Raw genomic sequence first — 25,944 nt, 5'->3', positions numbered from 1 at the left:
GATGTGATCACACATTAAAAGGAGGTTCCTTACACACTTAGTCCCTTTGTTTGAGAGAAATACAGACACAAAGAGCAACACGTCTCTCATGCCTCTCTCTCTCCCGCCCAGAGACATCAGTGGCGTGGGCCTTTGAAGTCCCTTTTTTTCTATCATCCGCTGATGAATCGGCGCTCTAAATGCCAGTGGGGCGGCTCAGTCAAATGGATTCCTTGCATGGATTAGACTCATCTTCCTTTGCTTGGGTTCAACATGGCAGGGTTCCATTTTTGCCAGGAGGCCAGGAGGAGAAAGTCTCACAAGCTTTTAGCCGGCCCCATCTGTGATCCGGCATCCGTCCTGTCACCATCGCTGCCTCACCTGTCATCCATCATGGCTGATAAGACTAAGCAGAGTGGCATTCTCACTCCCTCTGCCGCTCATCCCATTTTCCCCTGCTCTCTTCCTTTTCACGTTTACTCTCCCTTCCGTTTATTTTTCCACTCAGTTTTTTTCTCATTCATACTGTATATCCCGCTATTCCCTCTTTCCCCTTTTCACTTTCTTGGTCTCTCCCAGGCCCTTGCATTTCTTATGTAACCATCACTAAGTCTACTTGAATAGCTAGTGCCATTGCCTGACATGGATATATTTAGCCATTATGCCCCCCCCCTCTATGCCTAGCATGCCCAAGCAGTGCTAAAAGATTCATGTATTCAGACCCGTAGGCAGTGCAGTGACACACTTACTCTACATCCAGAGCAATTAATGTCCACTGAATCTAGATTACAATGCCGACAACCCACAGGGAATCCACAATGCCCAATTCGGTGTTGGAGTAGGCACGGGAACCAACCCAGTGCCTCTCAAAGGGTTACAGTCACGTGGTGGTTTACGGCTCAGTAAGCGGGCGCAACTGTTTGTTGTTTTTTTTCCCTCCTCTGCTTGCGTGGCCAGTAATAGCATATTGATTGTTTACATAGTGCCAATGGCTCCACGCAGCAAAGCGACAGTCGTCTCCTCCCCACTGCTCTCCCCCTTTCTGAGCCTCCGCCATCCCCTTTTACTTCCCCGTCCAGTTAATCGTATCTGCTGCTTCTCCTTTCTGCCGCGCCATGCTCTCCTTCCTCACTATCACTCTCTGTCTTTCCGTCTGTGTCTTGTTCATCCTCCCCCTCCTCCTCCTCTCCTTTCGTCTTTAAAGGGCTGGATTATGGCCAGGTCGGAGCCTCAACAGGGCTCTGCAGCACAGAAGGCAGTGTGCCACCCAGTGCCAAGGTCATGCTGGGCAGCCATATTGTATTTTGTGAGTAGGTGGCCTGCACTATGCGCCAATATGGCCCCTTGTTAGATTTATCCTCCGTGGTTACATCAGTACATTTTAGCAGGCACCGATCCAGAAGGTCCAAAAGTGTTGAATTGAATGTAATGTAGTTGTAAAGCCAATGTAGGACGGAGATGTATGAGTTTTGTATGAGATACATATGGCTGGCAGTGTGTTGTGCAAATGTGATGTCATCTGCGGACTGGTTACAATGTACTTCACTAGATGTGGGTACTGTTGGATCATGCACAGTGACTCAAGGCATGTTGGGACATTTTGTGGATGTGGTGGTGAGGATTGCTTTTTGAAATACCTGGATGAAAAAAGCATAGTAACATAGCATTTAGCATCCATGGGTGCCGATTTGTTTCCCAGCGTATTTGTGCCTGACCATTGCTTGTTTTGCACCGCAGGTGACCCCAGTTGCCGGACCCCCAGAGGGAGGCACCCGTGTGACCATCCACGGTACAAACCTGGGTCTGGCTTTCTCAGATATGGTGGGCAACGTGGAGGTGGCTGGAGTGTCGTGCACCCCTATAGAGGATGGCTACATCATAGCTGAACAGTAAGTCACTTTAGGTTCTCAAACTGACATCAACATGTAACACATCTGGTTACGCACACACATTTGAAATATGGGGATATTGACTGACTATTTGGCCATAACAGAAAATAGTCTGATTTTCAGGAGGGGGACCTTAAAGAGTCAGTGCCTGTTTTCACTCATTGTACATAGCAGTGCTACAGCAATTACATTACATACACGGCCGATGCAGTGGCAACCAAATGCCATCCGTGCATGTGCAGTCTGACAAAAATGTTCTCTCCCCACAATCACTGTCTTAATGAAGGCTGGAGCACGTCCAAGAAGTCTGGCCCAGACATTGTTGCTCTCCCCCTGCAGCACACATGCCACTATTCTCTAGCTGTAGCTTTAGTGATCAACAATCCCACAACAGCTGTGTGTGTTTACTTGTGTTTACCTCTCTAATTGTCCCATGCTGAGCATACATCATGTTAAACCCTGTCCCATTCACCCTGAACTAATGAAATGTGGCTCATGCTTCATAACTTCATCTCCCTGTGGCTGGACCCATAGACGTGCAGAGTCAGAAACCTGGATGTTGGTTCAACCTCCCCGGGTGATGCAAGAGTGTGTGTACACATGTAATGCTAGGACAAACAAACGTATAAACAATCATGGAGAATCATTGTTATGAGTTATAAAGTTGAGTGAAGAACAAAAAAGACTCAAAAGAAACTGACCACTGGTACTGCAGACCATTATTATGGGAATATTTCTTTCTTCTTTTATTTCTTTGGATCCGTGTGGAAGATCAGTGGGTTGGAGTCAATCGAAAGAGGACAGCAGTAAGAGAGCAGAGTGAGGTTTAAACGTACAGCACATTCAGTCGGGGCGACACACATACACGTTCATGGATACACACACACACAGGCTATCACACTCATGGCTCTCAGAGGAGCCTTTAACCCTAATTCTTTCCTTGGCCTACTTCTGCCCTCAGAAAGAGAACAGCCGAGCACTGCACCACTGCTGTAACTTGCTGACTTTCACTCTGACACACTATGGCGCTGATACATGTTCTACACACACACACACACACACACACACACACACACTCTCACACACACACACACACACACACACACACACACACACACACACACACACACACACACACTGGCACAACAACAGGTTTCTTATTTTACTTAACAAAACACATGGTTAGGAATACAGCCCATGATAGTTAGTGATAACATAGTATGTGTCTGGCTCCTCACTTCATACTGGGCAGTAATTGAAATTCACTCGGTGCCACTTAGCTGTAGGGGGCAATTTGTCAGCAGCGAACTGATCTGACAGCACTTTAATCCAATTGGGGACCGGCTAGTGAATTCATTTTTATGGCATATAGGAAAAGTAGACAGAGTTAAATTAAAAAACTAACCCATGACCCCAACTCGTCCAAATAGGAAGGAGTTGGAGTGTTCATAATGATGTTTGAATTTCATCCAGAGCCTTATGGGATGATACAGACACAGAAACATTCTGAGCGCATTCATATGTGACAGTTTCTGTTCGTTTCAAGTCTTAATTCAATCAACAGGCGTCTGATGATATTCAGGACTGGCGCAGACAAAGACGTGTTTATTTTTGTTTCTCTTTTGGTGCTACTTCTATGTGTATGAACCAACCATCAGTGCTTTGAAGATGAGCCCTGTGTTGTATTTTGAGCTCCAATATGCAACATCTTTTGCAGTGGCCTCATTACATGGAATTATGTATCCTATAGCATTTGAAAAATAGCTTCATAAATACATAGTAGGCCTTCACAGAGAGGCAGGAGACAATGAGTCCCTTAGGCTGTGTGAGGAGGAAGTTTCTATTCTGTCAGTGAGTAAATTCTCCTTAAGCCTAGTCATAGTCTTTCAGGAAAGCTCCCCAAATCATTTGTTGTAATTCAGATGATCAGTGGTGGAGAAACAATATAGCCTTTTTCATCTCTTCTACTCCTCCCGCCCTCTGCCACCTGCCACACCGCGTATTCTGTCTCTTTTCCACACCGTGATTGCTTTTTGTTCTTTATTACTCCCTGGCATTCGCGATCAATAGACGTCCCCGTTTTATTATGTCATTTGATCTGGTCACCTGCAGTGCTGGTTGACACCTGATCACATGGTATGATAAAGCTGTATTGATCCCGCTGTGTGATTTACATTAGACATGGCAAGTTGGCGCGGCAGCATCACCGTTGGAGGTCCGGTTGTTGGTGGGAAATTTACAACAGTCTTGGTGGATGTCTGCATGTGTCCCATAATAGAGTGAGGGACACAACAAAAGAAGATTAAATTTATAGTTGAGAATAAATCAATATCAAGTAGAGAAGTGTTTTGATTGCTTTCTCACAACTTTGCTCAAGCATATAAGGGACTTCTCAACTTTGAGTTCCTTCCAGTCACCTTGAACTTTTGTAAATGTGTCCCCTTATTTTATCTTTACCTGTACCTTCATAAATGTATATATATTTGCTTTGTGCCTTTGCAGGATCGTGTGTGAAATGGACGCGACTCCTGTAGACAGCAGACCCGGTCCAGTCCAGCTGTGTGTCGGAGACTGCAGACCAGAACTCAAAGCTCGCTCGGCGCAGCTCTTCTCCTTTGTGGTATGATGCCTGCATCTGCACTGTGTCCGTAGTTTCCATCATACGAAACAGGCAATAAAGCTGCATTAACGGGACTCAAACTAAAATGAGTTAAATTAATGGTAATTTGTATTAGGAGGGTATCAATTTTTTTTTGTCACTAAGTGATAGTTAATGTAATTGTTAGTGTTCCCCAGGCAAATAACATGAGTTGCCATGCCTACCGTTGTAATTAGGTAACCACAGTGCCTCTTTCTATGATGTTTGCTTGGTACTACGGAAATTACAACACCAAAGGTATAGATGGGTCGCCATTAACGCTAATCTGTGTTATTAACACAGATCATGATTTTGTTAATGTAGGCTCATATTTGGTGCTGAATTCAGGCAGTAGCTCTTCTGGTGAGAAATTAAAACAAAAGATCAAGTATGATTGGACTTTTGGACATCATGAATAAGAAGGGTAGAAGCGACCCAAAATGGAAGGCAGCACAACAGCAGACAAACATTATCTTCTCCCCCCTTTTCACACATCCATACACACATTTCCCTGTCGGTGACATTCACTGTGTGCCCAGCCTGCAGCTAACAGATAATCTACTTTCCCATTTGCGCTCTCTCACACCTTCACAATTAGCACTCCCTTAACAATTAACAGCAGCCAGTAATTACTACTGTTGTTTCTAGAGTACCTGTTTTAGCCTGTGTCGTCAAAGTCAGTCAGAGTTGACAGCTACTCTTCTCACCGTAGTCGCAGCTGCTGCTCGGGGAGGCGGGTGGAATTCCTTGGAGGAAACCTCAAGGAGAATAGAATTGGCTACCACACACAATTCTCTTCTACCTCCTCAACCACACACATACACACACACACACACACACACACGGCATAAAAAAATGTGCTTCAATTTCTTTATCAACAAAACAAAGTCCCTGTGTGACCATCTTCCTACTGCCAGCAATAGTAGAGCTCTTGGCAGCGTGGCAGTGTAAATGTGGAGTGTTGTTTGTGTTGTGTTGTTTTGTGTCCACATGTGCTTGTCTGAATCCATGTGTGTTTGTGTGTCAGTGTGTATGTAAGAGCCGTCTGCGTTATTTGTGTGTCTGTGTGTCCGTATGACAGTTTGGATATTTCTCCATCTGTCTGTCTGACAGCGTCCCTGATGCCTGCCACTGTAAAAACTAGTTATTTTCAGACTGTCTTTAAAAACCGTAACTCAGATACAACACAGAGGAGGCAAATCTCCCAGGGAGCCTCAGAGCTCCTGGTTGTAGCTTCTTTTCTCCCACCAGCAGTGTGCTCCATTTCTGCGAATAACAGTAATTTGCTTTGGGTTTGGGATAAAGATACGCATCTCTTTGTGCCCTCATTCAATTCTTTCTTTCTCCGCATCTCTGTCATATAGACACCGACAGTCACAGGTCTGTCCCCAAGCAGAGGTCCAGAGTCTGGGGGCACCAAAGTGACCATAATGGGAGAAAACCTTGGCGCGGGCAGCAGTGTCAACGTCCAGTTTGGAAACCAGACGTGCGAGTTCTATGGGTGAGACCCTCCTCTTGTTCCTGTTTGTGCCATAAAACAGCTTATAGCAGCCCAAGCGGGTAGATAACTGCAAACATAATCACCCATTAGTTGGTTTGGTGAAAATTTTCAACATCTTAATGTGCATGGAAAAAATGCAGCGAATACAAATCCACAAATCTACATAAAATTATAATATGGATGTATTAACAACATCTTTGTCTTTTTTGCACTTTTCATGTTTTTGTATAGTTTATATTGCATTTCCTTTTTTTGCACTGCCTGCCACACCTTATGTCTATAGCACAGATGATCACAGTCCTTTGAATCAGTATTTATTGCGATTCTACATACATCATTGTCAGAAGTGTTAGATATGTAGCATGCTGCAAGCAACTTGGGTAAAAAAAGCCTCTGTTCCCAAAATAATGTGGATTATTCCCATTATATAAGCGGCTATATTTCTCGGCTTTCTGGTCTCTTTTTTTCAGCCCTGATATTACTGCAAAGCTCTCCCTCAGGGGAAAGCTTCTCTCTCCCTCTGTCAGAAACTTGTGTAAATCTTAATAAGGTTTTGATGACCTACTGCATCAAATCCTGTAATAATTGCCTCTAGAAAACCCGGTGTTCCTGTGGAACTTTTTCACCCACTTTCCTCCCCGTCTCCTTTTCATTCATCTGTTCTTTCTCCCTGTGACTTTTCTTTTTTCTGACGCTCCTCTCTCAGTCTCCTTCCATCTCACTCCACCCATCCCTCCCCCACATTCCCTCCTTAGTTTTCACTCTTTAGGGCATCTATTTTAAGCCCCGTCGTGGCAGTCTGATTGCAATGCAAAAAGGTTAAGGAGTCAAGCCAGCTTTAATGAGATGTGGGGCTAATTACTGGTTTGTGTTTCTCCGCTGTGTTTCCTGGCATTGAGGGTAGAGGAGGACGGGGGGACGTTCTAATACGGGCACTGCTAATGAACTGGGACACATTCAGAGGGCGGCCAGGTAGAGCACGAAGTCATGGAGAGGTAGTAAAGTAGGTAGGATAGTGTTAGAGTTGCTGTGCAGGTGTCATTGTGTGTGCACTTGTGTGGTGGTGTGTGCAGTCTTATGCAAATGTGCCCCTGTGGCTGGATCAGAATGAGCTGAAAAGTCTGAAAAGGTCTTCAATTTAAGTACGTTGTGTATATGTAATGTGTACCTATAAATTCACTATAATATAAATTTCTCCACACAGTGACAGGTTTATTTGTTCTGAATGTTCTCCTGTAGATAATTGCAGAGTAGGTATTACAAAAAGCAGAATACGCTGCATTGTTGTTGCTGCTTGTGCTTTTCAAAATGGAACATCACTGGGCAATTAAGTTTCTTGTTTTCTTACGCTTATGATTTATCGAGCGGGAACTTTAATTTGCTGTGGTATGTTCAGTTGGGAAAATTAATAAATAAAAAGTGCAATGTGCGTGCAATTTATATTGTTTGAAAACAGTTTTCATGTTTGCACTCATCCATAGCTTTATCTGTAATCAATACCTCAACGTGCTTGTGTGTGTTTGTGTGTGTGTACTGCTTTCCTTCTAGTCGGACCATGACGGAGATAGTGTGCTACTCTGCCCCCTCTGTGTCTGGGGTCGGCCCGGTTCAGATCAGCGTTAGCGTCGATCGCGCTCAAATTAGGGAAAGCCTGAACTTTGAGTACATAGAAGACCCCACTGTTCAGAAGATTGAACCGGAATGGAGCATTGCCAGGTAAGGATGTGACACTGACAGAAAACAGACCATTTCAAACAAATATCTGAATATGTATGGGTAAAAACTTAAATATGAACAGTTCATTTTGAGTAAAAAAAAACTTCTCAGGCCTTAAACCTTTAAACTCACAAGATGTCTGTCTGTCTTGATGTCTAGCACAGCTGATTGTCAAACAGGCACTCTTGATCAGTTAGCTCTTGTGTTATATTTGGCTTCAATACAACACATATCTGAAATCTTCTCTGTCAGACACAGACCGTGGAGTAAATGCTATGAGTGTATGGTGAGCTGTGGTACAAATCAGGTTTCAGAAAAGTTTGATGTTAGACAAAGTAAGTATTCAGAATACCAACCCTAGAATTCCATACCAATGTAACAAACAGAACCCCATCATTAAATGTGCCTCCATCACCCAGACAAGCCAGCCTGGCCAGGCGACTGGCAATAAGGAGGCATGGGTCAATACTGCACTTTCAATTACTGTTTGGTACTCTTCCAATTAGTCTGGATCTGATAGAACTGCCACAGCCCACAGATTGGACAGGATGAGCACTGTTGAGACGGATATTCTTCTATTGAGTGCGGCGCCGATCCATCTGTGGAATGTCTTCGGCAGATATATACACATACGCCATACACTACTAATTAAAAAGAGAAGAGGGATGGAGACGAATGGCGATGTATTGCAAGAATGGTGTGACTCAGATGGCTTGGACTTAGAGACAGAGTACAGGATTGCTGCACAAAGAAGTACTAAAGAAAAGGAGATCAATCGGGAGGGAAGGATCTCACAGTGTTCACTTAATTTTCTTCTTCTTTCTTGTAACTTCCTTTTTCTTCTGAATCCTAGAAGAAAAAAGAAGGTACATATCACTTAACTCGTCCAACTCTCTCCATTAGCACGGTGCGATGACTCACATATAGTCAGTTATAAAAAGGAATGGAACAAAGCCTGCAATGTGACCAAAATTTGCATCAAAAAAGCATAAAAGATAAATAGCAGATACTCAGCAGGGGGAGGTCAGTCTGAGCCTGTCGCAATGATAACTGTTAGAATAATGTATTCAGTCCACGGATAGCACAAGGTCCATCTACGGTAACTGACTCTTCTCAGTGCAATGGAGGGGTCCGTGCGCTCACACAGCTCACAAACATTATCTTCTAGACGCAACAGAGCAGGAGAGTTACTATGATACTGATAATTGCATTTCTCTTTAAGTGGCCACACGCCCCTGATGGTGACTGGGACCAATCTGGATGTGGTTCAGGAGCCGAGGATCCGCGTCAAGTACGCTGGCCGAGAATCAGTCAATGTAAGAGACACAAAACTGACACGCACCACAGCAATGCACACACCAGAGAATGCAACAAATATGTGAGGAATGTTCGCTAAGTGGGACTTTAAATCTGTGAAGTTTGATTCAACAAATATACAAGAGGTGACAATGTAAATGTCTTCGTGACATCTTGTCATTCCAATAGTATCAAGGTCATGTCGTAAATTTGTTTCTCTAGAAAACAAATATTTTCTTTTCCCCCTCTTGATATTTTTGAGATGTTTTTGCTGTCAGAGAAGCCGCTTGAGGACTGAAGAGTTAGAGGAGAGGTGTAGAGAAGTGTGTGGTAATGGTGGTGGGGGGTGTCTGTGAGGTGGGGTTGTCAGAAGTGTGCATGATCGGGGTTGAGGAGTCGCCTAATGGGTTTCAATGGAAGATTAACTGTGGTCAGAAGTCTTTGGTCAGCATAAAGAGTGCCTGTATAATCAAAGTCTGGGCTGCGGGAAATCATTACAAATTGCATTTCAGCCCCTGTCCTGGGGGTCCTTGTTTAATTAAGGGGAAAGGATTTCCTCTCAGTGGTCTGGGTGAAGGTGGAGAGGGCAGATTAATTGACTATAGGGAAGGATAAAGGAACAGAGCGAGGGGAAGAGTGCTGCGCTATGTGTTGTGCACTGTGTATCTTGTGTGTTTGAGTGCACAAGTGACACACACATCATGTATGCATACACTTGTAATCTTTATGAAGGCCCCACAGATTGCAGGCTACAGTTCACAGCTTGGAAAAACACACATGCTTATCACGCACATATTTTCTACAAATCTCACATATTGCACACACCCTCTTACACACGCCGGCTGACGCATCATAGTCTGTTTAACTTGTAGACTCTCAGTGCAGCTCTGTATTGCCTGCATGTAAACATCTGCTTTTGGAAAAATATTTAAATGCGATCACCTCAATCTCTTGACTCGCTAAACAAATTCTTTTCAACGGGCCTCCTTCTCTTTTGCAGTTCCAGCTTCACATCCCTGACATTTGTCATGTAAAACAGGCCTAAATGGTCTGACTTGCTTAGTAAAATCATAACTCTGCCTTTGGCTTTTTGTGCTGCAGTGTTTCTCCATTTAAGGGCACTGCTCCTCCTAAAAAAAAACCTTGTGTGACTTATGAAATCCTAGTAATTACAGGAAAAGGCAAATGTGTGCTGTTTTATGTTTGGGAGAAGAGAGAAAATGCTTTAACGGGTGAAAGACTTCTAAAGACCGTTTTAGCCCCTACAGTCACAGAAAATGAATTTCTATTAACGCAAATGGAGCAATTACCCACCCTACATCCCATTTTTCCCATCTCCACCCTTTTTGTACCCTTTTGTCACTGGCGAAAGCAAATAGTATAGTGGCTGATAGCAATAAGTGCTGATGTCTGTCAAGCAGCCTTCAAATGATCACCTGTCTCAAACTAAATTGCTTTTCTTTGCTCATTCCCTCGTGTCACCAACAAAGGTCCACAAAGGAAGCAGGAAAGAGACAATTTCTTTGTGAAATTCTATGTAACCGTCATCAGATGCACAATTCAAACGTTCATGATGAGCTTGATTAAAGCTAAAAAGGATTATTTCACAGCGTCATTTCCCTGTCCAATCCACTATTAGGGTGTCTGGGCTGGATGTCACCAGAGAGTCGTGGTACATCAGGTGCTTTTGGAGCTGATGATGAAATGATTCTTTAGTAGGAGAGGAGGAGACGGTCATTATTGCTATAAGTCATGATATAAGACATTCAGAAATGTAATGGCTATATGTGTGTGTGTGTGTGTGTGTGTGTGTGTGTGTGTGTGTGTGTGTGTGTGTATGCCATGCATCTTTCATCATCTTTCACTGAATCACTGTGGCATCTTCCAGTGCAGTCTGGGAGGCTGAGCTTCTGTATAGATGACGAAAAATGTCTCGCCGCACACATGGTGAAGATTATTGACATCCATTACATGACATCCAAAAGAGGCTTTCTGCGTTATCAGTGTGGCACACCTCTTATAAATACACTAATCCGTTAGACTGATCTTGTATTTCAGAATCTTCGGCTGGCTTAAGTAACACACACACACACACACACACACACACACACACACACACACACACACACACACACACACACACACACACACACACAGCCTGTAAGGATGGATTGGAGCTGAGTTGGAAATTCATGCCAGCATTAGCAGTTGGTTGGAACAGCAGGCAGGAAGGAAAATAGACACAGTGTAGGAGTAACAAAAGTACGTGTACACCCAATGACTGTAGCTGCTGACTGTTAGCCTCCAGATGACCCTTGACACTGTGGCCCTTTACATTTCTCCTACGCACATTTTCATAGCCAGTCTTATCCATCGCTCGCCCTCTCTCTATCTCCCTCTCTCACTGGCCAGAGACCTTTGAATCACTGAGTGGGTTGTAGCAGCACAGTAGATCATGTTAATGTATTCAGCCAGAGGGGTTGGCGTGTTACTGCCTTAAAACACACTTGCCTCGTCCAACACTCGCGAAAGAAGACAGATTCAAATTAGATTCACTATCTGTTCACTCGCGGTTCACTTTATCAATGCTTCCTCCACATGGTCGAAAGGTACTCCGTATACAAAATACACAAAGCTTTGTGTGTTAGAGACACAGAGGCAGGCGCCTTCACAGAAAATGCGTAAAGTTGTTTGGAATCTGTTCACTCTAATGCTGTAACTGTATATTGCAGCATTATATTGAGGAGTATACAAAGCCGGGATGGAGAAGAAAATTGCTGTGTGATTCAGTAGAGTGTTGTTTGCAAATGCAGTAATCCATATAAAGCCTTGTGCATCTGGACAAACACAGAGCAATTTGGTATCACAAAATGTGCTGAAAAAACACATCAATCTATTGCACCAGCAAAAGCATGCATAGATGTTACAGTGATATGACTGACAGCCATTCATAGCCCCATTGACAGCAGAACCCAAATGCTCCTTTTGCTTTATCAAATCCAGCCCGCCTCATTTACCCATCACTGTTTATTCACTCATTGCGCTGAATTTACAGCCTGAAAAGGTTCCTACATGATTGCAGCTATTTCCTATTGTGACAGGACTCAGTGAAGGAAGGGATTTATTGAAAAAAGGAGAGAAAGAGGGGGCGGGCGGTGTAGATGGGCAGTGTGGTAAAATAGCACACAGTATCCTTCTCCAGCAGAGCAGATGGTAGGCAGAGCTGTACTTGACTTGCAAATGCTTCGCTGTGCCAACGTGACGGTCACATGGATGCTGCCTGAGCATCTGGGCCTGTCTATGTAATGTGTCGCCGTGCCAACAGTGAGTAAGCAGCCCGTATAAAACTTAACTTTATCTGTTTTCATCCATTAAATCAATTCATCCCCATAAACTGATTAGAAGATGATCACTATATGACTGGGTAAAAGAATTTCTAATGATCTATGTACTGCTTATGGTAAGATGACATTCATCCATTGCAAAGCTTCTCCCATATCTCTTCCCTTGTATCTAATGGGATTTCATAGAACCTAAACTTGGTGGGTGCTTGTCACACGCTCTATGTGGTTGTGTTATCCATCCATTTTTAAAGTGGTTATTCTCTCGCTCTTGTCAAGCAATGTTTGTTTGTGACGTGGGAATTCTACAGAGTAATGTCATGAGAACAAGCAGGGTAGCATCCAGGTCCTGAAGTGCAGAGTGTGTAGCTGTGACAGCTGTAATGTCGGAACTGTGTTTCCTTCACCCGTAAGCGTGGATCTAAGAGAGCACTGACTCCTCTCTGAACCCAGCCAGTTTCTATTCAGCGCAGACATGCACAAGACCAAACCTAGGCTCTTAAGTCTATACTCTTATAACCTCAATAATTCAGTGCTCTGCTAACACAAGTCTACCAGAGAACAAAAAGTGAGGTTGTGTGTGAGTTAGACGAAAATCTCCCCACAGTGTCCACGTTCACACTGCGGCAACTCAGTTTCCAATCGGTGTGGCCTACACAGAGTGAGTTAGCATTGATCCCCCTGGCTTCTTTCAGAGTAGCAGGCAACAGGTAGGAGGCATGGCAGTCACCAGTGTTCAGGGGCTTTGATGATATTTACCTCTAATTAAGTTTCTTCCCCAGAGAGAGAGCGCTGGGAGGGAGTGAAAGCAGATAAAACCCGCTCTGAGCAGAGTGCTGTGCAGCAATCAATCCTCTCTCTCTTTCCCTTTTGAGCTCAGCCTGCGAGGATGGATGGAGGACTGGTCTCTCATCTGGGCAAACGGGAGAGTAGTAATAAAAGAGCCGTAGCTCAACCTGTACCTGAGGAGACAGAAGGGCAATGCCTCCATCCTTTGTGGTTGTTGTTCTCTGGTCTTTTTTAGAAAGCAGCAGCAGCAGTTTATTTTCAATTTTATGGTGGCTTCCTCTCCAATAAATGTGGATTTAATGACAGACAATAAATCCTTTCCTCTGAAAAGAATGGGGATTTTATATGCACATTATTAGTCTGCTGAGCTCCCTGCAGGGATCATATCGATACTGATGTGTTTCAGTTAAGATTACACTTCTGGCTTCTAACAAAACAAAAAGTTTCACACTGGATCAACTTCAAGTGTAGTGTTTTACTTAACACCGCAGACACATAAAAGCACACTGGTGAACTTTATTATAGTTGACTCACTCACAATACTTGTATCCTTTCACGGTGCTCAGGCTATCATATGATATGTCGGCTGCATAATTCCAGTAAAATCCCAAAGTGGATTTTATCATCTTTATTTGTACTTCTCTTTACTCTTTCCCATCATTTTCTCTTCATGTTTCTCCTGTTCTAGGTGTGTAAAGTATTGAACACCACCAGTATGAGCTGCCTCGCTCCATCCCTGATGGCGGAGTACCACCCAGGTTTGGACACGGTCAAGCACGCAGACGAGTTCGGGTTCATCTTCAACAACGTCCAAGCACTGCTGGTCTACAACAACACCAATCTGCTCTATTACCCCAACCCTTACTTTGAGCCACTCAGCTCCACCGGTGTCCTCGAACAAAAGCCAGGCTCACCCATCATACTCAAGGTACACAAACACGTGATACACATTATAATGTGTGGCCCCTGGGCGAAATTCTGTTCCTTTCCCTAGATGAAAACATCAGCAGAATATTCACGTGTGTAAAGAACAGGCGCAAAAAACGGAATGTTTTTGAACATTTCTTTTATTATTTTTCTTTGATCTGACTGGCAGGTGCTCTCACCTGCCTCTCACTGGGAAGACCTTTGTGGTGGCATGTGGTGTTTGTGTGGTTGTTAAGATTGTCTTCTATCTACACCAGGCGTGTGTTTTATGTGTCCACATGGAAATTGACCTTGTTTTCCTCTCGCTTTGTCCATCTCCACATGCCCACAGGGCAGAAACCTGGTTCCTCCAGCATCAGGCGGAGTGAAGCTCAACTACACAGTATTGATAGGAGAGACCCCCTGCTCTGTTACCGTGTCTGAGAGCCAACTGCTGTGTGAGCCACCAAACCTTACCGGACAGTATAAAGTCATGGTTAGTATGTTCTTTGTTGTGTTTTTCATTCATCCTGTCTTTTGCGTGTGTCTGTCCCCTGCCCCTATATTTATGATATCTTCTTCATAACAGCCGGCCTTTATACTCTGTTGTTTTGGCTCTCATCATCATTCATTTTGCTGAAGGGAAGCAGTCAAAGGCAGAACAGCATGACTGTGCCGTAGCTGTGAAATGGCTCTGCCAGTCTATTGCAATTATTTTAAGTTGCCACCTCACTTACTGAGTACAAACCCCAGACTACCTTCCTCTGTGCGTGCGTGCGTGCGTGCGTGCGTGCGTGCGTGCGTGCGTGCGTGCGTGCGTGCGTGCGTGCGTGCGTGCGTGCGTGCGTGCGTGCGTGCGTGCGTGCGTGCGTGCGTGCGTGCGACTGCTTGTGTTTGTATTGAGTGTCAATTCCATCAGACAGTTTTTACCTACGGTATATCTTGCCACGGTTTCTGAAACTTGACTCTTGCATCACTTATTATGTTTCAGATCTCATTTGGAAGTGTCTGCTTTATTCATGTAATTACACACAGAGTGCCTCAAATAGCAACGATCAGGTTTGATGAAAGAAGAGGAAATGATGCACATTACATCTAAAGTACACCAAATGGCCCACAGGGTGACAGGTGTCACATTGTGCAATGATCTCTCACAATTTGGCTTATTGGTGCTTCTCATCAGTCTGTTTTGGCACTGTTTGGGTATAAATGGAGCGCTGCATTTACAGATCAAAACAAGAAGTCAAGTCATACAGTTGATGTGGTTAGTGAGAGTGATTACTGTACTGTTATTTACATCCTCACCCACATACAGTTTACCATAAAGCCTAAGCGTGACATGTACTGTATGTACATCTGTGTCCACAGGTTCAGGTAGGCGGCCTCCACGTCTCTCCTGGTGCTGTCCACATCATGTCTGACAGCCTGTTGACCCTGCCGGCCATTGTCAGCATCGCTGCTGGCGGAGGCCTCCTTCTCATCATCGTCATCCTCGTCCTCATCGCCTACAAGCGCAAGTCACGTGAAAATGATCTCACACTTAAGCGTCTGCAAATGCAAATGGACAACCTGGAGTCACGAGTTGCACTAGAGTGCAAGGAAGGTCAGTATGAGAATAACGTAATGAACATACAGATGGAGTGAAGCGCTGTGTAGCAGCCTGCTTTAAATGGATCAGATGAAATTATATTGCACAGCAAGGACAGTTATGCTTCTGCTCTGCTTGGAATTACAGCATTTTTGAAGGCCAGTAATGTGCAGTGCTGATGTATTCCTCATCTAGTGTGCTGTGTCTGGTGAATAAGGTTCAGCTGTACATGCAGTAATCACATGACAGGCATAATTAGGTATTTGTGCTTACGGCATAGTAAGTAAATTACGGGTGGTCTGTATGTGTTAAATAATGCAGTAAAATAATGTATATCTGGGTCAGTGAGTCATCTGGGTCTCTAAAACAAACACACAGATTCTCTTGGTTTGCCCTGTGTGTGACCTTTACGCGTCATGAACAGAAAGCGTACAGTGGCTATTAGTTACTAGTTTGCATGCCATACAAACCCTGATATACACACACACGCCAACACATGCATACTGATTCTCCCCCCGCAAGAGACACATAGCGTTTCTTTCATTTCATCACACCTCAACTGGAGGTATGCTCAATGTTCCTACATAGTTTGGTGCCTGTGTCTATCGGTGTGTGTTCGCATGGATGTCAGCAGCCATTGAGTAAGTGGGTGGAATATTTCAGTGCTACAAAACAAAAAAGCTGCTTTGACTCACAGTTGTCTATTATGAAGGGCCACTCCAAGTCTTTTTGACCTTTTACCTGATACCCAGTGGGAGGACAGCAGACAACCTTGATCTGGCCTCCAGCTCCCACTTTGAACTCTTGTTCAGCAAATACACTTGAGGTTACAACATTCAGTTCCACCTGAGTGATCTGACATAAAAAAACGCTGGTTGGCCCTGGATGTCATCATTCGGGTCATTATGGCCAATCATAACAAAGCAAGAGGGAGTTATACTTTCGACAGTGTCCAATGGATTTCATCAGCTAGAGATCTAATTAGAATCGCTATTTACTTTCCCCTCCAGCTGACTCAGATAGATACACTGTTACTGAAGGTGTCCAGCTTGGAAATATTGCATCAAACCCCCAGATGGTCAATTTACAGACAGATAGGCAGGTCAGTAGTCAAACAGGGGTATGACTCACACACAGAAAGCCTTGGGATAAAAAAAGATTAATGTTTTAACCATTAGCTGTGGCCAGGAGTGTACTGCACCACAAGGTGGATTTAGAAAGGTAACTTGGTCCATCCTCACGAGTGTACACACTCCATGGGGTCTTGTGTAAACCCTTGAGATGCATGCAGGGAGCTGAGACTCAGGGGGGCAAGAGGTGAGGACCGAGTCTGGCTGGGGATGACAGTGTTTTGAGGTGCTGTTGGGGCTGTGGGGGGGGGGGGTGGGGGTGGACTGCCGCTGCTCCTGTGATAGGCTGCAGACAGGGAGCCTCCCCAAGGGCGCTGAAGCAGAGCAACAGAGCCGTGGGCCTGAGCAGGAGTCAGTCGGGATGGAGCCAATTAACTAGTGCTCACCTACAGTCTCACGCTGTGATGACACACACTCTTCGGGGCCTCGGCTACAGCCAATTTACTGGCTGGTAGATAAAAAAAAAGAGTGAGAATGGGAAGTGTGTGTGTGTGTGTGTGTGTAAGCGTGAGGGGGAAAGGGAGAGAGAGGGAGTCCATTGCTTTTTAAGAGAGAAATGTGAAATATTGAGTTTCTCTCTGACGTGAAGGCTGTCTTGGGGTTAAGCTGTCAGCTTCATCATAGTGTGGTAAATACCATGAAGATATGAAAGAATCACCTATTTGGTCTCTAGGGATTAAAGCCTGATTTTGTTGTTATACTGCATGTCTCAAGTATTCCCTTCAACTGGCCTCTCTCGCTCTCTCTCCCTCCCAGCGTTTGCCGAGCTACAGACAGACATCAACGAGCTGACAAGTGACCTGGACAGAGCCGGCATCCCCCATCTGGACTACAGGACGTACGCCATGAGGGTCCTCTTCCCCGGCATAGAAGATCACCCTGTCCTGCGAGAACTGGAGGTAACAGCATAGCGTGTGGATAGCCAAAGAGACAGACAGAGAGATGGTGATGAAGGTAATGCATTCAGGAAAGAGACAGACAAACAGAGGCAGAGAGAGAGATGTAGGGAGAGTGGCTACGTCCTCCACAAGCAGCAAAGTGCTTGAGAAGGAATAGATAGCAGTGTGGCGCTCAGCCTTTTCACCCTGGAGTCTCACACGCGCACACACAGACACACACACACACAGCCAACCGCGTTAGACAGCTACACACAAGTGTCACACATGGAATCTGCTTCATGGAAAACAGCATCCCAGCCTCTGGTCCCCGGCACGTGGCTATTTCATCCACCAGTGGCTGCAGTATGAGGGGTAATGAACTGAGTAATTCCCAATCCTCCGGCACGACTGTGAGTTCTTCCATTGGGTCAAAACTGGCTGTTTAAGACTTTTCATTCCTCTTTATGTGAGACACCAGTATAGCACTGGGAAATGGGTTTGTTCTATATGGTACATTTGGGGTGTTGAGAGGATGGAATTATTAGGGATAAAGAGATTCATCTTGACATCTGTTCTGTAGATTGTCTGTGAGGCAGTGGACTGGAGGTTGAGGTTGGATTACCTATGTAATGTATGCAAGAGGTCAAAGGCAATTATATTGATGATTGTTTTGATCATGTCTAACATATTTCTGTGTTTCTTTTACTCTTTAAAAGAACTAAAATGAGCTGCAACACCAATGACTTTTTTTTCTTTCTTAGTGTATTGTCTTACCCAGGCAAGTAATGTGACATTTGGCTTGGAATCAAAAAAACTGCAAGTCATGGTACCATGCCTCTCAACTCGGACTCAAATCAATAATTGATTATGAGCTTCTCAGTTACGTAGCATTAGTAGAAACCTCTGTCTGTCTGGAGTGAAACATGAGTGAGGGTTTTGGTGTCTTTGGAGAAATCTTTATTTCTGGTGAAACAAGACCAAGATAGAAGCTCAAGAGCAGCAATCTTTTGCCAAAACGCCTTGTTCTTTAAGATTAAGTATAAGTGGGAATTCATTATTCAAATGAATACAACACATATGCTGTTTGTTATTCTGCCATGTTTAGGTGTCAGGAAATGGCCAGCAGAATGTGGAAAAGGCCTTGAAGCTGTTTGGCCAGCTCATAAACAACAAAGTGTTCCTGCTCACCTTCATCCGAACATTGGAAATGCAACGGTCATTTTCAATGAGGGACCGCGGCAACGTGGCGTCGCTCATCATGACGGCCCTTCAGGGGCGACTGGAGTACGCCACAGATGTCCTCAAACACTTGCTGTCAGACCTCATCGATCGCAACCTGGAAAGCAAGAACCATCCCAAGCTGCTGCTGCGCAGGTAAGACAACAACAGCGAAACACACACACAGGCAATGACACATTTTCCTCCTGTATGTTATGAAAATACAGTGGATTGCTTGATAAATTCAGTTGACATTAACATTCATTGATGTAATTTGTCGTGGTTAAAAAGAAGAAATACATATATGGTGATATAATGAAATCAAAGCATCTTTCACATCCGATCATATGTGAATCTGGGCTCAGGTCTTAGTTATAACGGTACAGAAAACATAGTATTCTCTGCTGACACATGTAAAGTGCAGTAAAGCTGGAGGAGATGTTAGTAGGTGTAGACAGATGGATGGGGACTGATTTGGCACCGCATGGCTCTTTCCTCCTTTTCCAGTGGGTGCGGGCATGTTTGATTTTCCCTTGTGTTCCCATGTAAACATTTCAGGGAACAAGGCTCATAATGAGTACCACATCTACTGCACACTGAGATAAATACCATGCACGCTTCACTTCAGTGGTAATATCTGATTCCTCTGCATAATTCCTCTTTCTCTCTCTCTCTATCTCTATCCTGCTCTTTCGATCTGCCATTCCCTGCTCTCTCTCTCTCCCTCTCTCTCAATGCCAATGTCAGTCTCACTTATCCTCTAGACTTAGGCTCCTTATAAAACATTCAGCGGTGGTTCGACTTAACTTGGCTTTCTGTGTCTCCGGTGTGCATTGTTTTCCAGGAGAGTTGGGCTGATGTGCTAAAACTTTAAACACCCAAGTCCTTGCTCAATTGTCCTGTGTTGCTTCCGGAGCACTTTCGGTGCAGGAGCAGACAAATCAAAGTCAGCTCGCACTGCGCACGTGTCTTGTCATCTCCCTCCTGAATGCACAGAAAACGTGACCGATCTATACATTTATGTGCATATTCTACAACCAGGAAGAGTGAGAGCGAGACAGCTGCTGCGCTCCCAAACAGTGCCCCCATTATGATGTTAATTTCCCCTTAGTGTCCCTGTTTGAAATACCCACATTAGTAGTCCAAGTAAATAACTGCCAGACGTAGTTTGCAGAGAAGCCAACAGAGAAAGATGTTCAAAGACAAAAGAAATGGACTAAGGCAACAGACAGCAACAAATGGGCGTTGATTAAGCTGTTCTTTCACATGACAGCAGGGGCCCCACATCAGCTCTGGTTTTTCATTATTCTCTCTTATTAGGAACATAGTGGTATGTAATCCTTGATTCCTGTCATGGCGGCCTGGAGGGCTCAGTGTCCCATAATGTGTAGATATCATATTTCTTCCGGAAGAATTTAAGGGATTATCAATTTGACATGGCTCTTTGGTGTTGTTGTCTTCCTCATCGCCTATTTAGATAAAAAGCTGACAGCGTTTGACACCGCAAACGAGCCAGCTGAAGCATAAACATGCAAGCGCGCACACACGCGTCTGTGATTATAGTCTATGCGAGCACATTTCTCGTCAGCAATTGTGTTTGTGCAGGGTGTAAAGGGAGGCCGCTTGGTTACGCTCCGCTGCCATTTTCCAGTTCAGTTGTCTTCGCTATCGGCCCTCTTCATTTCTATTATCACATTTAATAAGATAGTGAAACGCTTGCTTTTGTTGTGGCTACGACACCGTCTGTTTGGCTATTAATGAATTAGCAGCATGTAAACAGATCCATCTTGTGTGTTGAGATGCGTGTGTCACAGCTTTGCTCTTTTCTTTACATTTCTGGTGAATTTTTGAATACTGGAATATGCAGATGAGTTGATTGATACTGTCACGGATGATTTTTAGCATTAATGATGATGTGTTATGATTAATGGTGATCTTTAAAGACAAATGTAGCATGTTATATATTCTTCAACAGTCAGAACAAACCTTTCAGCCCCTACCCTGCTTCAAAACCTGAAAAGTGCTGGTCTTCTCCTTAAATTATTTGTATTGGAATGTAGAATATCAATGTCATGCTTGAGTGAACAAATCCATATTGGCTGTATAAGAAACCAGCATACTATCGGCAAAATAGCAGTGGCGGTTACACTACAGTCCTACTGTATGAATTATTAGTGTGCTTGTAGTTCCTGCGACGGCTTTACACGCTTATAGGAGATACCAACATACATGGAGGGTCTCTTCAGGTCGCTCAGCCTACTCTCTGTTCTCATCTATATTAATCTATGTTAAAAATGTATCTGAACATGTTTGAGTCATAGTGAAGACCTCTGTTTCTTTCACCCATCTGCTACCGTGGAATGCCTTTCGCGTTCAGAAACCCAGAGCATGCTTTTAACAGAAACCACAAGCATTCCAGCTGAACGGACAAAAGTAGTTCCATCTGTCCCAGTGATTTAGCCTCTTCTAATTGTGTTCTGTCAGTCCCCCGCAACAGTAATTCAAGTTTCATGAGTATGATGGCGCAATTGAGATTTTTGAAGCCACATACTGTAGACGTGTGTGTCATCTCACCACCAACACAGGAAACGCTGCTGTCACTTATCACAAATGAAATGACATGTCATGTAAATTCAGGGCTAATGTCAGTGGAGAATCTGGAAACCTTTTTTTAGATAACTGTTTTTTACATAATAATCATGATTGTGATTTTTTCGCCATAGTATAATGATGTTACCAAAGAACATTGGAGAAATGACTATGTTTCAGTCTGATCAGAAAGCAGTGTCATAGGCTGAGACCCATTATTGAGAGTTAGAGCCTTTAAAAGTAGCCCAGAACCAAGACTGAGAATCATATTAACCTACCATGAAGCCAGTTAGTTTCAGGGTTTACGTTCCATAGGTAAGAAAAACTTTCAAAATTTCAATAATCCTCCTATTTGGGCGAGGGGATTTTCATTAAGCCCTGTGCTCAGAATGGATCAATGATTTCTTCCATTTTGGCGCTCACTTGCAAATCCTCTTTTCTGGATGACTTCCCGACGCTGTAATAGCAATGCGTTTGCAAAATATTTATTGTTCATCTATGTTAAAGTCCTTAATGTCCTTTATGTCCTTAACTTAACTGGCTGCTGCGTGTATGAGCAAGTCAAAGAATGTGAAGATGCGACAGAGTGGAGCAGCAGTGCAGTGTCGCTGCTCCTGCAAAGCGAGTGGGCCCTTAATAGAGCCCCTCTCCTGTGGCGAGCTCAAGTGTGGAGATGCAGTGCAGCAGACGGAAGCAAGAGAAGGAGAAGGAGAAGGAGAATGAAAATGAGGGCAAAGGTGAAGGGAAAGTGGCGGAACGGTGGTGAAGTGTAGCTCAACAACGGAATCGAAGTACAAATAATAACCATATTAATTAAACAAATTAATTGAGAGCTCTGAATTATCCCCCACAGAGAAATCAAAGAAACAAGGCCGGCGGATTAAAAATGCAGTATGTGTCCTCTCGCCATGCCTCATCCCTTTATGCCTCCAGTCAGTCTGTTCTTTCTTTTTTTTTCTCTCGATATTCCTCTCACACACATCTCAGTCTCTCAGAAGGCCAATATTCTCCAGATAGTGGAGTTTCTTTCAGATTTGAGCATTTAATTGCTGATTTATTATCTACACTTTAGCGGAGATGATAATATTAGATTAACACAGTGGTTCCCAAAGTGGGGGACGCAGGGGGTGGGGGGGGCACGACAAGAGAGAAAATGTGTTGAAAGCAGAAATGCTGGTACAAAGTACAAGTTACACAGTACTTCAGTGTACGGTCATCTGTCAAGCCAATATGCGTCTGAATTCAGCATTTAATGTATGTTCTGTACCGAAGTTGAATGAGCAAGAAAACACATTTGTGCGAATAGCCACCAGGCACCATGAGCAAGATGGGGGGGACAGACAAACCAGTGTAAATTATTTGGGGGAAATGGTTGACATCATAATCGTCAGCAGGAACACAACACAGGCAGCAAACACTGACTTGTGTCATTGGCTGAGCATAACGGTGGCACTGGATGTGTTCAGGTGCCAGAGGGCAATGTGTGTGTGTTATAGTGTGTTATATCACACACTTCTTCTCCCATTATGTGCAACCCCAGTGCTAGATCCCATTTCTCCTATGTGTTCATCATAACAGCCCATGAAAACAAATTAGACCGCGAGCAGCCTCTTGTCTTTTTGCAGCACATGATTTAACACCTTCAGTCGTTTCTGTTGGAAGTATCACGCTGGCGTTTTGTCTCCTCTTTCCAAAGTAGCTCTGCTTCTCTTTAGGTATTTAAAGATTTGAGATGCCTTTTGTTGCTTTCTTTGTCTTGGTGGGGGAAAGATTTGAGCTCGCAGACACTTACATGCTTCTAAGAGTTTTGAAAGCGATATCTAAGCTTTGACAAAGCGTTTGATTTCCTGGCTCTTCAGTGTGCTCAGTGGAACTTGTGCTGCATCTCATTATGTTTGGATTGTGTTTTTGCGACATTAGGGAGGAGGTTCTTGCACTGGTTTTCCTCCTGTGCTCAATCTAGCCCATCACCTTCTCTGTCCACTCATCCATTACTGTCTAAACTCATCTGATGTTTGGTGACTGCACAGAGGGCGCCAAACAAAGACACTTTTTATTCGTATTTCACATTAATCTGTTTTCCCTCCTCTCCACGGACTTAGTTTTCCTCCCTTGGTTTCTCCCTCTTTCCTGCTTGATAATGTGCTTTTAATGGAATCACACAACATTGCTTCTATCACCTTGAGACTTTTCAATCTTGCATTATTTTTCTCCTCAGTGTTTTTTTAATGAGATTTCCGCCCATGCAGAGCAATGTAGTACAGCGTTATTAAGAGAGAGAGTATTGTGTTTGGCATTAGCCTCAGCAGAAGACATTCCACCCCCCCACACACACATACACACACACACTCGCACACAATCCACATAGCTACCATTAGGAGAGTAGAGATGTGGGGGTGCAAAGCCCATCTAAACACTATGTGGGATAATGAAATCCTGATGTTCATTAATGAAACTCAATTAATGGAAAGAAGGAAGTGAAGGCAGAGGAGGGAGAAGGAGGCGAATAAAGTGAGTGTCCCCCCTCCCCGACATTCAAAAACAGAGATATTAGAGGGGAAGTCAGTATTGCAGCTGCACAAAGGGCTTTATTCAACTTCCTTCATTGGGACTTGCTGAGCTTATTAAACTGTTTAATAGGTTCCATTAGCTTCCAACACGCTCAAGACTTATACACGACGGAGAGGGAGCGTTGTAAGCATGGGGGGTGCAAAGAGGGGAGATGCTGATGGAGGAAAGAGGGCAATTACATTGGGATTTGGGGTATTGTCCAAATAAAAAACCTCACAATGATTTACTTTTACTTAGCCAGAAAAACATTGTGTGGCACTCATAGCAGTGCGTCCTAGTTGTACGTTTTGAAAGTGCGACAATACAGCGACGATCTTGTGTATTCCTTTGAACGCATACCTGCGCCGATGTGTTTGTCTGTTTGAATTACAAAACACAGACACACACACATACACACACTCAGAGGAATATTCTAACTCTATATAACTTTTCTGCAGTGTTTACTCTCCCTCACTGCAGCGAGTGTGAGAGTGAGAGTGCCTGTCTTTCTCAATTTAATAAGATGGGAAAAATCTGGAAAATGCATTTCTTCCTTGTCTCAGTGACTAAATCGTTCACTATCGTCTCCTTCCCTCACTCATACAATCCCTCTAAACACAATTATCGCCGTAATCTTCATAATCTCCCTTTAGGTCCATTCAAAGTATGAAAAGGTATAATCATCCTTAGTTCCATTTAGCAGTGAGGAGGCCGAAGCCTTGCAGCTTGTCTGGAATACCTGGCTGCATCGATTCATTATAATCCCCAGTTTAGCACTGTGCGTGCTGAGGCCCCTTCATCACAGCCACCAGAGTAATCACAGTCATTTCCTCGTACATTTAGAGGGTCTTTTTATTTTTCAATTCATTGCCTAGTAAATTGGCTACAGGGAATCGTGTGCACGCGTGATGTTGTTATTCACCTCACATGCTCGTCCACTACCTGCAGAACATTCCTTTCATCTATCTTTCATACCTGTTAACAGCTCAAACCTCACTTCTTAGTATTCTGTCCCCTTTTTTCGTTGTTCATTCTGTTCTTTTATTTTCCATAATAAGTAATGTTCGTTCTGCTGTCTAGGCTTTATGCTTATGCGGCAGAGAGGGGGGGAAGAGTCCAAATAAAGATATGGTGAGGAATTCTACAGATACACAATCTGGTCTCACACACTTCTGTGGTGGAAATTGTCCAGGGGTCATTGCGTACTTTTAGGTTTTCATGCTCAATCAAGCCCAGCAACAAGCTGTATCACCAACTAACTAATAACTGGGATGGGAGAGGAGGAAGAGATGGAGGAAGAGAGGAAGAGAGGAAATGGGAGATCGCTTTGGCTGTGATCAGGCGTTACCTGGCTGTGACAGCACTCGTCTCTCTCAACAGCTGAGGCTTGTCACAGCTGCTAATGTCCTGCTGTGTTCAACCACACGTGAATACATACACACACACACACACACACACACACACACACACACACACACACACACACACACACACACACATGCCCTCTCTCTGCTCTGTTCTGTTCTGTTCTGTTCACTCACTGTGACCACAATATTGTAAGCAGCGTTGTGCCAAAACCAACTCCAGCATGCCTCTGCAGTGCGGCCCGTATAATCTCAATGAAGTCTTGCGTAACATTATGAATTATGCAATATTTGTGTTTTGTAAAGTATTGGGAATAGTGCTTCATGTTCTTTCTGGTTTTTAATGTCATTTCAGAACGGAATCAGTTGCAGAGAAGATGCTTACAAACTGGTTTGCTTTCCTTCTTCACAAATTCCTAAAGGTTAGTCTACCAAACTACAACTTCTATTCAACTTCTATTCAACTTCTATTCAAAAGAACACCCATCATTTTAAAGTGTGTATCTAAAATATATCTGTAATGTGTGAGGTATATGGAACATTTTTTTTAGTAGTTTAGTTTTTTTTCTAGT

General features: G+C 43.9%; 1 protein-coding gene across 1 annotated transcript in view; it reads left to right on the top strand.

The window, feature by feature from the left end:
* The window catches only part of plxna2 (plexin A2), a 146,334-nt gene that overhangs the window by 104,142 nt on the left and 16,248 nt on the right, over positions 1-25,944 (top strand). Inside the window, exons 13-23 of the mRNA XM_076166804.1 lie at positions 1,717-1,868; positions 4,371-4,488; positions 5,871-6,007; positions 7,556-7,723; positions 8,946-9,039; positions 13,838-14,077; positions 14,408-14,551; positions 15,424-15,658; positions 17,530-17,672; positions 18,757-19,025; positions 25,728-25,794. Of these exons, the coding sequence (XP_076022919.1) occupies positions 1,717-1,868; positions 4,371-4,488; positions 5,871-6,007; positions 7,556-7,723; positions 8,946-9,039; positions 13,838-14,077; positions 14,408-14,551; positions 15,424-15,658; positions 17,530-17,672; positions 18,757-19,025; positions 25,728-25,794 (1,767 nt within the window). The remainder of the gene's footprint in view (positions 1-1,716; positions 1,869-4,370; positions 4,489-5,870; positions 6,008-7,555; positions 7,724-8,945; positions 9,040-13,837; positions 14,078-14,407; positions 14,552-15,423; positions 15,659-17,529; positions 17,673-18,756; positions 19,026-25,727; positions 25,795-25,944) is intronic.

Source organism: Genypterus blacodes, unplaced genomic scaffold, assembly GCF_046128005.1.
Source record: "Genypterus blacodes isolate CSIRO-AG114 ecotype Tasmania unplaced genomic scaffold, CSIRO-AGI_Gbla_v1 ptg000156l_1, whole genome shotgun sequence".
NCBI lineage: Eukaryota > Metazoa > Chordata > Actinopteri > Ophidiiformes > Ophidiidae > Genypterus > Genypterus blacodes.
Note: the sequence above shows the minus strand (reverse complement) of the source record. Positions and strands in the feature narration are given on the sequence as shown.